A 13,320-nucleotide genomic window follows, 5' to 3' on the forward strand; every position below is an offset into this window, starting at 1 on the left:
ACATTACCTGGGTTCAGGAAAGATGCTTTCAACAACAACAACAACAAAAAAGAGCAAATCTATTAACATGTCTGTAGAAAGGCTTGAACCTACAGCAGAATGGAGTAAATCCCACAGGTAAGCATGCATTCTTTGGAACTCTTCACTTTGCCATGATTGAGGAGTTACCATAAAGAAGTAATGGTCTCAGCGTCCAGGCTGCACACCTTTTGTTCCTTCCTTTAGTCTAGCCCCATGGTTCTCAGACCAGGTTGTGCAAAAGAATTATTGCTCTGAGTTGTATACACAAAACCACACATATTATACTTTATGGGTGATTTAAAGGATTTACTAGCATAACTTGTCTATGGAATTTTTTGTCTTTCACTTTGGCTTTTAGAACCTCACTAAATCAGCATAAAATTTAAAGCCACTGCACATCCTTACCAGGTGAATCAACATATCACAGCTCATACTTTCTAGGTCCTTGATAAGGGTGGTCTAGTTTGCTTTTACAAATTTCAACATTCAAAAGACAAATCTCACTGATGCCTCAACTGTTAAAAAACACAGGCAGGGTAAAATAGTTTAAACACATAACACAGATACAGCTCTATTTTAATGCTGGCGTTGCTTTGCGCATACTCACTTTTTTAAAGTTCACACTGATCCATCTAAAGTCCTGCTTTGATGAGAGAAGATTTTTTATTTAGATTTATAAAAAAGACAACTTTTTATGGCCTTACTCATCAGGCAATGTCAATAAAGGCAAGACACAACACCATGGATAATGCGTCTACTTAAACATTCAAGTCCCACACCTTCAGGGAGAAATCTTGTAACATTGAAATATCCATATATAATTGTATGTCCAAGATCATGGATCCACTCAGCTAACTTCTTGAATAGAAATAACTGTAATTTGGAGTTCCCATTGTGGCTCAGCAGGTTAAGAACCAGAGAGTGTCCATGAGGACACCAGTTCGATCCCTGGTCTCACTCAGTGGGTTAAGGCTCCGGCATTTCTGTGAGCGGTAGTATAGGTCTCAGGAGTGGCTTGGGTCCTGCATTTCTGTGGCTATGGTGTAGACTGGAAGCTGCAGGTCCAATTCAACCCCTAGCCTGGGAACTTCCATATGTCACAGGTGCAGCGGTGAAAAGAAAAAAAGAAGAAAATTATTGTAATCTATATGATGACAAATGCAGAATACTCACTGAAAAAAAGCTAGTATATAAATGTTTTATTTTCATTAGAAAAGGACAATACCATTTTTTTCTGTAAGAACAGATTTCCTTAGGATGGGAAAATATGACTCAATTTATAAAATATTCATTCCGTACATAACTTTTCAAGGTTAAATCTAGTGTGGAAAAAAAAGCCAACCTGTAGAGACTGGCTCTTGGACCTCTTCCAAAGAGAACAGACGATTCTCAGGAATCTTGAAAGGATCATGATAATCTAGGCTACAGTAGTACCTGGATGGGAGTTTCACTCTAATTCATAAACACAAAAGCACACATGTAAGAATAACATGCATCTTGTGTTCACAGAGCCCAAACTAAGAAGACATTCACAAAATTAGCCAGCATATCAAGGTATAATACAATTTAACCAATTCCTCAATGCTCCCTCTCAAAAATCATCCAATCCTGAGTTAATCCAATGATGTCTGGCATGCCCTTAAATTCCCTAGAAACCATTTGATACTTAAAGTTTGTCTTAAGGTCCCATGATTCATCCAGAATCTTGTAGCAGCATGACTACATCTTATCTGGCCTGGGGCAAACACTCTCTGAAAAGACATTACTCTTTCCTAAACCTGAATAATTTGCTGACTGGGAGAAGTGGGGTTTGCTCTTTAATAAAAGCAATTGAAGAGCTGTGAATAGTGACTGATTGCTGATGAGCTAATCAGAATATCAAGGGATAGAAATAAGTAATAACTTAGTCCGACATCACTGTCCAAGTAAACAGCAGGATATGTCAAATGAAATGTAATCTGATTAACACACTCACCTTAGAACCGAACTGTCAAATCTTCTCTGTCCACTGTTTGATCTGTCTCTTTCCCTATCTCACTCAAAAGGGACACTTTGTTTTCATAAATGGGATAGACAGCTCATGTCCCTACATCTCTTCCCTTCGTTCATCATTCTCTGTCATCATGGTGCTTCCTTGCCCGCTACATGTTCTCTTCCCTTTTTTTTTTTTTTTGCAACTATCCTTCATACTGTTTAAATTGTCTCCTATACTGAAATCTTGTATAGGATATTTCTGTCTCTAAAAAACATTAGTTGACATTATCATTAGCTACCACGTTTTGAGTGCTAAATGCAAAGTACTATCATAAAGGTTTTATATATAACTATTCTAATCCTTACATCATCAACTATGTGAAACAGGTATTATTAGTTCCATTTTACTATGAGGATAAGAAGTCTAAGGAAATTTTGTAACTTATCCTAGGTCATGTTTAGTATGTGGTAGAGTTGAATTTTGAACCCATTTCTTGGCTGACTGCAGAGGGTCTGTCATCTATGTATTAATACTACACCCAAATGGATAAATGGGAAAGCAATTTGTAAGCTACATGTTTTTTGTGTAATTTGAGATGACATTATTATTGTCACTAGTCGGTCCTTTTCAACTTATTTTTCCTTTTAGAAAAAAGTAAGTTTCCCCTGACCGTTGGATTAGAAATAGCTGGCAATGAGGCAATGGCCACGGAAATTAATCCTATGTGTTATGTACACATGCACAAACAAACGATTCATTAAAAGAGGAAAGCCAAAAGTTTAGTTACAACCTACGGAGAAAAAAATAGCTTTACTGAAGAGGACTGTCAGGAAAAGATATTCCTAAGAGAAGTGTGTAACAGCAAGGCTCTAAACCAAGAATGCCAGAATAAGAAGCCTCTAAACTTTAAGAGAGAAGAGCCTGGCAGGGCAAAACATAGGTAATTATTTAATATAAAGTTATTGGAATTTTATAATTTCAGCACAAGCTCGGTAAGATTTTAGACATTAGAGTGAAATAAAAATTGGAACGGATAAAGGTAGTCTTTTAACTCAGAGTCTCTGGAGACAGAGTGCCTGGGTTCAAAATCCCAGTGTTTGTCCACTTGGGAAGTTATTCCATTTCTCTCTACCTCAGTTTCTCCATCTGGTAGGGAGAGAACACTGTCCAGTTCATAAAGACATTGTGAATATTAAATGAGATAGTACACTTTAAACCCTTGGGAAAGTGCTTAACACATAGCGATGCACTAAAAAAAAAATAGGAGCTATTATTTATTCTTCACTTAATATGAAGGAAATTTTAGATTTCTTTAAATGTGATTCAAAAAGATGTTCAAATGATAAAAAATACTGTCCTAGAGTTGGCATCATGGAATATAGGGCTGTTTCGGTTTTTTTTCTTCACGGTCATGAGACACATGAGAAATGATATTTCTACGGCAGAGGCTGCTCACCAGTGGAGGGAAAAGCCCAGAATCTCCAATCACCCCAAATTCCACACGGCCTCCTGGCCGGGCCGACACAAGGCTAAAAAGATAGCGTCTTAGCAAGTCTTCGTTCCCAGGCCTGGCTAAGGCTTCCTGGTTGAGAGCTGCAGCTTAACCCTTTCGAGGAAAGCCAGATGTAACAAGAAGCAAATTACACTGATAGCATACTCGCTGACTCTCATAAACTCTGGGGTATTTATTCTGAGAAAAGAATGCAACAAATGCAAAAACTGCATGGGCACCAGCATCAACTTTGCATTACACATCAAAATTGGAGGAAAAATTAAGTGTTCAGTAAAAGAGATGTTGGTATGATAGACTAGTTCATAGAAAAGGGAGGGTTATCCAGTTCTCTTTGTAGTTTTACTTCTTTGCTCAAATAGCCTGACAAAGGCACATACTAGGTTTTCACTGCCCGGAAACGGTACTGTGTTCCATCTCAGAAACACTAGATAAATAAGGAGCACCAGTGAGACCCTTAAAAAATGGGCTATGTAATTTATGCACCATCACAAACTAATGTCCTCATCTACAAAATGTTAGACTGTTTTGAAATTAATAAAATCAGTAAAAGGTAGAACACAAAATACTACATGGACTGTAAAATCTATCCTGATTGTGCAATCTAATGGGAAAGGACTAAAAGGCAAAAGCCGTAAGAGCTACTGGGTTAGGGAAGTAAAACAGAAGGGAAAACTGTTTGAAATTAAAAATATAATAATAATAGAGTAACAGGCATTTACTTGCAACTGTCACTATTTTTCTTTATTATAGAAGCCACACTGTAATACATTCAAATAGTATAACCAGGAGGGTATAAAATGGAAAAGTTTCCTCTCAGATTATTTATTGTCATTCTTCCAATGCCACTGCCGCGGGTATTGGCTCTTTATAATCTTTGCATCTTTCCACATTCTCTGCATATGCAAACATATGTTTGTATACATCCACATAGAAACATGCACACGCCGTGCTGTTCTTTACAGAATATGATTACATTTTCCCCCTAAGCATATACATTGAACACATTTACATGAAATCACATTTTAAGACTGCACAGCTTTATGCTGTGTGCTCAATCATAATTTATTTATCGTCACCTTAACCTCAGCCTGTCCAAATTAGGACTCCTGACCTTTCCTTTCAAGTCTGGTCCTCTCTGGCATTCTTCATCCGGAGAATGGTATCACCACGCTTAAGAATATGACAGAAAACTAGAAATCATCTTTGACATCTTCTGCCACTCTCCCCCCACCCGAAATTCAATCCATGATCCAGTCCTACTGCTGTTTGCGCCCTCAAAATATCCCTCCCATTTTCATCTGCCCAGCACCACCCTAGCCCCGGAGTTCATCATCTCTACTCTGGGTTACTAAAGTCTCCTTCCAACTACTGCGGCAATCTGTTCTGACCCCTTCAATCCCTTCATCACAAAGCAGCCAAAGTGCTCTTTTTGAAATGCAAATCTGATCAAGTCCAGCTTAAACCCCTCCAACGACTTCCTGCAGGTTTTAGGATGAAGATTACACTCTTTAAAAAAAGTAGTCTAACGGATCCTGCAAAATTTGCTCCCTGACCCCCTTTCATATCTAGCTTCCTTTCATAAGGAGCTTCCCCTTTTCTCTGGACTCCAACCCCACTGGACTTTTTCCAGCATCTTCTATTTGCCAGGGCAGTTTGCCCCAGGGCTTCTACAGATTTCTTCCTTTGACCTCCAGTATACCTTTTCTCTTCACCTCACTAACATTTTACTCATTCTTCAGATCTGAGTACCTACTTCCCTACTCCCCCACACCTGCCCCGACTCTGGCCAGATCCTCTGCTTAGATATTCTAGTTGTGTTTGTAGCACTTATCATAGTTCTAAGGGCACATTTATATGTGTGATTAATTGATTAATCTTTGTCAACCCCATTAGCGTAATGGGTCTCAAAACCAGTCAATATCGAAAAAAAAGATGAATAAAAGAACTATTAGTAAGATGCCCATTATTTTTTCCTAGTTTTTCATTATTACTGTCGGCATTACAATAAACATCCTTATAATTTTATTTTTCATCACTTAAAAGAGGATATTTAGAAGGTGAACTCCTAGAAGTAAAATGACTAGATTAAAAAAATCGCATACATTTCCAATTTTGATAAGCGCATGTAGCAACCTGTTCTGTTTCCACTTCTGCAATACTGGTCTTTGATTAGCATCAACTCTCTAACTATAGAAACTGAAAGATGTTAAGAGTGCTACATTGATTAACTATTTCAGAGGAGAGAAAAGCCAATGTTATTTTACCGCACACCGAGAAACACCAATTTGCTAAGAAAAAAAAAAAAAAAATGAAAAACCTAGGGGCTAATTTTTTTTCTTCTGCATTCCAAGGTAAAAGATCAACTTTCCTTCTATGTCTATTGCTGAAGAAATCAGGAACTAAAATACTTCACTTCAACTGCTATAGGAAAATTAACTGTGATCTCTCCTTTCAAATTCATAGTGAACCCCAAATCTCCATAATAATCAAAGTGGTGACCAGATGAATGAGTGAAAAGCTAGAGAAAGGGAAAGAACTTACATTGGGGCTGCCTAACTCCTAAACATTTTTGAAATGAAGGGCTTCATTTGTCAGAAAAGAAAAAGTCTGCCTTCCATGTCACAACAGATGCCCTGGCGATTCCCGTGGTACAGAATGCCGAAGAGCTATTCTAAAAATCTGATTCGTCCAAGGCAATTAAGTAGAAAAGAAGACATGATAAAGATGGGTGCATTTAAGCGATAAAACACATTTAAACTCCTACTGCATAAATATGGCCTAGAAATCCTTAGATGAAGATAAAAAAATTAAAATTTTACCAAAGTCACCCAGAAAGAAAACAGCACTTCAGCTTTTACTAACATGTTGATTTTTGCAAGACTGTAACATTAATAAACATGCCAGCAACTCATGCTTCGAGGCTATTTATTCCTAAAATACCTCCTTAAAGTTTAAAATTTAAACACTGGGGATTATTTACTTTCCAAACCCAGGAGCAGGAGCGAGTACTGCATTCAAGGAATTGCAAGTAGCCGCCTGCAGATCAGGTGAGTGAGCGTTGACAATATTTGAGCATTTCTCTCTTGGAAATATGAGCTCAGCTCAGGAACGCCTGTGGCATCTTCAACAACTGGGAACCCAGCCATCACAACTTGCCCGGTACATTATTACAATCCCACAAAAGTACATGACACTTTTATAAAAGACAGAGAAAATAAGAAGAGGAGAAACTTGTACAGCATTCAAAATACACTTCACACAGTCAGGGATGGAGTGACCATATTTCTGAGCTAACAATTTGAGGGAGGAGAAAGTTCTGGGTGTGGAGAGAAGAGGCAGGAGTAAAAGAAGCAGGAAGAAGTTGGTTATAAAGATGACTGAAGAATGTTCTCTGCTTTCTTCACTTTTCTCATCAGAGTCCCCTTAGTTTTCAAGGCTCAGGAGTGAAAACATAGTTTCTGAGGAGTTCGATGCATTATATCACCTTTTAGAAGTAGGGTACTGTGTGCATACTCCACAAACTAATTTTGAAAAAATCACATTTTCAAAGTAGAGATGGTAATCAAAATAAACAATAGGCAGACAGAGAAGAAAGAAAAATCTGCCCCAAGCCATGTTTGAGCCGCTAAGATCATGCCCCTGAGGAAGGGAGAAACCAGGCTAACTTGAAGAGAAGTTAAAAGAGCACAGGGTCAGCAGCTACTTTTGATTGAAGGGTTTTCTTTTCTATTGAAAAGCTAAAAATTGTAACTGTATTGCAAGGACATATAAGGGGGACTGCAGAAGGGAGAATGGCCCACATTTTTCCCCGGTAAGAGGCTCCAGCAGCCAAAGGCTGAGCTCTCCTGGACCAGTGGCCAGCAGCAGTCTGCTCCCCCATTAACTCAGAGCGCCTCCAGCATCTGCAGCCACTCTGCCTGAGAAGCCTGTTCTCAGCAAGCAAGAAACACCAGGCAAGGACCAACTCTAGGAAGCAAGTTAAAGCCTGGATACTTTGCAAGGTGGCAAAAAATCTTTACTTCTCAGATTTTTATGTTTGAATTGGAATGAGAGGGGAAGGAATGTGTTCAATTGTCCTGTTGCAGCTATTTTCAAGTTGTAAGAAATCAACCTGCCACACACAGGACTATTCTTTTCAGACAGTTTATTGGAAAAAATAAAATGTTTCTAACACTAATATTTTTGCTGTCTTCCACTAAAATGTTATCACGGCCTTGAAATTAAATACTCATTGCAAGAAAGGTGAATATTTCTGATACTTTAAAAGAATAGACCAAGTAAAGGTGTTAAGTTTATGCTCTTTCTGAATTGCACCATTAGGTCTCAAGTTGAAATCCATTGCTGCCTTTCACCCACTGAAGCTAGTTTTGCTTCCCGAAGCAAACAGAAGAGAGTTTATGTCTTCAAGCTAAACATTTCCAGACCCTTTGAGGATACCTCCTATGACAGGATTGCCAGACCCCTCACCATCCCTGCGGACCGTTCTGGAAGTTATCTAATTTGTCAACGTCTCTCTTTAAATGTGACAGCCAGAAATGGACACAATACTACAGATGTGGTTAATTAGAGCAGGGTACTATTAATTTTTGTGACATATGGACACTATACTCTTACCGGAATCTAAATTTGATTTTTTTCTTTCCTTTTTTCTTTTTTAATTTTTTATTTTACTGCAGCCATATCATGCTGCTGGTTCATATCAACTGTTTTTTCTCTCAAAAATTGCCACCGTATAAAGTCACCTCTTTCCTTAGAATCATGAATTATGATGCATTTACTCCTAGAAAATATCTTTTTGGACAGCACTGTAGCCTACTTAAAACAGGTTAACTCTAAATTCTGTTATTTATTTGTAACAGTTATCCTTTTTTCAAGTAACCCACGGATTTGTAAAGCAAGCATCTTAGATCTTCACCAAAGTTATTCACAAAAATATTGATGAAGAGAAGACCCAGGGCAAAGGCTTGTGATCCTTTACCAGGGACTCTGCTCCCAAACCCAAACCCAAACCCAGTAACTCACACACCTGGCGGGTGCTGGTTCAGCCCGCCTCACACTCTCAAAGCAATTCCGCTAGTCTACAAAGCACAGCATCTCACACACCAGAGCATCCTAAAGCCTTGACAAATACTTAGCTGAAAGCAAGATTCACTTATCTTTCAAAGCAAAGTATAAAAAATCTACACATTAAAATAACAGTCATGTAAAAATATATATGCACGTGGAACAAAGACGAGAAGAGAAGGGACATCAATGGAAATGTCTGTTCCAGCGTCAGACTGTGGAGTGTTTTTCATTCAATACTGTCTTTAGTATAGTCACATTGCTTAAAAAATACAAGATGACCAGAATTTCACTTTGAGAGAATTTTCACTGGAAGCAGTTCAGAAGCAGTTCATGTGAAACAACTTTAAGAGCATTGAGACTCTGATCCTACCAACCTGAAAACCCCAATCGGAAAAATAGTCACTTGAAAAGACTTGTTGATCTTTAAAAACACCAGTTTCTTGTTTTGAATTTTGCATGGCTGCTTTGGCTTAATATTACTAGAAATCAGGGAGACAGCTAACTGGAGAACTGGATCTGGAAGTTTAGAAAAAGCCTGGATGTCGTGTGTGTGTGTGTGTGTGTGTGTGTGTGTCTGTGTGTGTGTGTCTGTGTGTGTGTGCACGCCTATGCGTCTATCTGTCCATGTTTGTCTTTCTGCCTGTCCATGTGTGTCTGTCTTTTTGTCATGTCTGGCTCTATCTCTGCAAGAGAGGTTGGAAAGGATAGAAGGAAAAAAAAAATCATGTTAATATTTCTCTGAAGCTTTGGACTGAAACAGAGCTCCAGCCCAAGAATCTCTAACGGACACATAAGCCCATGTCATCTGGCCACCTAGAGTCCTCTTTTAAACTTAAAGTAGGAAATAAGATCAACAGCAGAATTTACACTTGGGTGTTTAGAATGGAGATAAAGGTAAGTTTTAAGAAAAGGGGTCAGATGGAGTAAGTGGGGACAATAAAAAAGAAAAATAAACAAAGAAGCTGGTGATTTTGGAGAAAATGTGTTCCATAAATATTGTACTTATTACAATCCTAAACAATCTGAATATTTGGTTGAGAATTTTTTAACATGTCAGGGTTTCTTCACTGCTTAAACATTTTGTTTGGAGCCCGGTTTTTATCAGTAAAAATCAATGCCAGAAACAGGATATGTGTTATCTTTCTCTCTCATCAGTCTTTTCTGGTGCTGTCCCTCACTAATTTTCAATGTCTGAAAGACAAGTGAAAATTTCATTTTGCTTGGAAATACAATTTGTTCACCATACTAGAATCTAAACTAAATATATCACATAATCAAGTTTTTAGATTTATGGCAAACTCTTAAGTGGCTAAAATGATCAAGTACTAAGTCCAGTTAATATCTGACAACTGAAAACTTTATTTTCTTAAAAATAAATTTTTCCTACTATACTAAAATTTAAAAGAAATACATGTGGTAAATCAGCAGATTCATAGATCCATAGCAAATTGTCATTTAAAATAGATAAAATGTTCAACCAGAAAGTCCAGTTATTATCTGACAAGTGAAAATGCCACTTTTTTGAGCTATAATTTTCCCACCACCCTAGAAATTAAGTGAAATGTATAAGGTAAGTCAACAGCTTCACAGATACCATGGTAAATTGTCTTAAATAAGTAAAATGTCCAGTTAGAAACTCTAGCTATTATTTGACAAGTGAAAATCCCATTTTATTTTGAAATACAATTTTCCCACCACACTAGAAGTTAAATACAGGTGGTAAATCAGCAGCTTTATAGATCCACAGCAAATTCTCATAATAATGGATTAAAATGTTCAAATACAATGCCCAGTTATTATTTGATAAGCTAAATAATGTACATTAGCACCTCTTTTTGCTTTGTGTGTAACCTTGTGCAAAACAAATAAGAAACGGTCAACTCCGGGACCAAATATCCAAGAAAATTCAAGATTCACTTATGATATCAAATGTCAAAAAAGTATTTAAAATTCTCATCTATTAATTTGGGGGGGGTGGTTTTAATGTTTTAGGTAATACAAAAATGTTATCTCAAGTATTTAATCTGTTGACATTGTATTTTTGTTTTTATTTTATTTTGTTGTTTCAGATTTTAAAGTTTTATCAAAACTACCTATCAACTGACATTGTTTTTTCTTAGAAAAATCTATTTCTAAGCAAAGTAAAAATTACTTCTTATGTAGAATAACACAAAGAAATGTACCAAATGTTTACTACGTGAATTTTAGGATAGTGAGATAAGAGAAAACTCTCAATTCTTTGGTTTTAAATATTTATGCACTAATGTTGTTCACCTAACATTTTGATTAGAAAAAGTAATATTATTTCTTTTTTAAAAAGAATTATATATATATGCATATATATATATACATTTGCATTATATATATCTGCAGACATATATGTCATTTTGATAGTTAAGACTCCTTGGATAAAAAATAATGGAGGAAATTAATTTGATACTATTTTTAATTTTTTAGAAATTACCATGTGTAACTCTATGAAAAATACCTATCACTTAGGCACATATACAAGCATAGAGAAAGTACAGTCCGTAATGTTTACTGGGGTCATGGCAGGCTGAAGACGCTACACGTGATCTTGATTTTCTTTATTTTTTCCCCAGTTTTCTGGAGTTTTTTCCCCTGAATTTTGTACAATGAAAAGGAATTACTTTTATTCTGATAAGAGTAATAATACTAAATCTGTTTTTGTTCTTTCTGTGTACCTTCCCACCTCAAAAATCCTGGCTAACAATTTGATAGAAAATTCAACTAGGTTCAAACTTATTCAAACTTTAAAAGTCTTAGGATAGATTTTTAAACCTAAGTTTTCTCTATCATCTGTACTGTTTTTAATCTCATTTTTTTGAAAAAAGAATGTCTATCAGTTAACAAACAACTAGATGAAGTAACGTCCTTGGATTAAAAAAAATGCTAAGAATTTGACAGTCCGGCGGTCACCAGACAGTGCTCTGGCAAAGACAGGAATTTCTGAAATTATTCTATATTGCAGAAAAGAGTAAACATCCTAAACATTAAAAGGCACTAGGCACTTCTAAACAATATAATTATGATCACCCAACTTCCTAGAAAAATTATACTTCAGTGTTGGAAATCTGCACTTCACTTATTCATATATTTTATGGTCAACATCTATTTCTGATAAAAAACAGAATCTCAGTAAATGTGCTCCAGTTTATTTAGGCCAGAAAGGCTCACTTAAGGTGAGATGCCTGCCATCCTATTATCCACAATGGGTCAAATTCTCTTTTATCCTCTACGTATAAAATAATCTGCAGCTAGTGTTATTGAAATATGCTCAAATTTAGCCTTCAAATACAAATGTGTCTCATCTGTGTTCTTATCAGAAACCTCACTCAGTTGTAGACAATTGGTTTTTCACTTAAAACTTCTTTTACTAAGATAAATAGCAGATTGTCCCTTTTCTCAGTGCCTAACACTTTGAGGCGATTAGGAAGTCCACGTTAAGCGTTTGTTTGTTTGTTTGTTTAAAGCATCCTTCCTCATCTGTATTTGAGAGTCGTAACCCACTGCAATTTTCTCATTTTCTCTAACGTAAAATATATGTTTATATGTATAAATATACACAAATATTTGTGGCCGGCAACACACTTTAAAGGATTAAACGTGAGGACCGTGACTAAATGTATTCATTCACCCTACAGGATTCAGAAAAATATAACATTGCAGAGAGATCTAGGTCTCTGCGTAAACCTCGTAATCACCAAGAGGCCGTAGCCGGGAGGCTCCGAAGCCCGCCAAATACATTGGAGGCATCCACAGCTGTTTTTAATTGTTTTTGCTTTCTTCAAATAGTGCACTTGGTAGGGTCCCTGGCCCCCAACCGGGGTTAACCCTAACCTGAAAGCCCTTATTTAGCTCCTAATTTATCATGATTCCGTTTCCCCACTCCGTAAAACCTAAGGAAAACGAGATTTCCATCGCCGAAAAATTCGCTTAGGAAAAGGGGAAAATTAGGCGTTTCAAAATGCACATTTTTTGTGTTCTCTCCAGATCACATTCAAGAAAAGGGGAAAAAAAGATGTGTCTCTGTAGAAGGGGGCGCAGCTTGACACCCATTTTCTATGGCTCGTCTACCGGCCGCAGAACCCCATTATTGGGGTAACGCCCCCCCCCCAAATGGGCAACGACCCCCTGCTCTTTGAGGAAGAGATCAGGAGAGGTCCACCAGCAGGGCTGCTGGAGAGCGGAGGGGGCGAGTGGGAATGGAAATTGGAGACGGAATTCCAGCGCCTCTGGGCAGGGAGGGGCCCGCGGGGGCGCGGAGAAAAAAGGCCAGGGGTCAAGCCTGGTAAGGGCCGCAAAGGGCCCAGGAAGTGGGGTATGGGGAGTCCTGATGGAGGGGTACCTTGGGGACTCCACAGAAGGGGGGCTGGTGCCCAGAAAAGGCACCTGGGTACCCAAAACCCGGGAGGGGGATGGGGAGGCGAAGGCCTGTTGGCCCCAGGACCTCCCATCGCGCGCACACCACTAACCTGTCAGCAAGAAGGTGCCAGTGGTCGCGGGGCTCATCCTGGGTGTCCCCCGACCCTGTCCCGTCCAAGCACAAGGGTCTCCCAGCTCCCACCACCGGGGCAATTGCTTTCTTGGCCTGGCTAGGCCGGCCGTCCTCGATTCTCCCCTCCCCTCCCTTTCTTCTTTCCTCCCAGCTTGGCCAGTTCAGCATCAGCATCCTGCACCCCCTCCTTAATCCCGTACTCCCTCTAGCGGCGGGCCGGTGTAG

General features: G+C 38.2%; 1 protein-coding gene and 1 long non-coding RNA gene across 21 annotated transcripts in view; one reads left to right on the forward strand and one right to left on the reverse strand.

Moving 5' to 3' along the window:
- Positions 1 to 12,216, forward strand: part of LOC146400005 (uncharacterized) — a 31,590-nt gene extending 19,374 nt beyond the window's left edge. Inside the window, exon 4 of the long non-coding RNA XR_014815851.1 lies at positions 7,830 to 12,216. This is a non-coding gene — a long non-coding RNA (uncharacterized LOC146400005). The remainder of the gene's footprint in view (positions 1 to 7,829) is intronic.
- Positions 1 to 13,249, reverse strand: part of SGCE (sarcoglycan epsilon) — a 71,187-nt gene extending 57,938 nt beyond the window's left edge. For 19 of the 20 annotated variants that reach the window (XR_014814238.1, XR_014814237.1, XR_014814236.1 and 16 more), the window contains exon 1: positions 13,073 to 13,249. Coding sequence is in view for 8 of the 20 variants with exons in the window: in XM_021101979.2 (XP_020957638.1) it covers positions 13,073 to 13,109 (37 nt within the window). In the remaining 12 variants the exon portion in view is untranslated. The remainder of the gene's footprint in view (positions 1 to 13,072) is intronic. The other variant, NM_001144124.1, reaches the window with a different exon arrangement.
- Positions 13,250 to 13,320: the final 71 nt, after the last annotated feature.

Source organism: Sus scrofa, chromosome 9 (genome assembly GCF_054392235.1).
Source record: "Sus scrofa isolate SSC_HxYL_T2T_F1_AM1 chromosome 9, Sscrofa_HxYL_maternal_Yorkshire_Landrace_v2.0, whole genome shotgun sequence".
NCBI lineage: Eukaryota > Metazoa > Chordata > Mammalia > Artiodactyla > Suidae > Sus > Sus scrofa.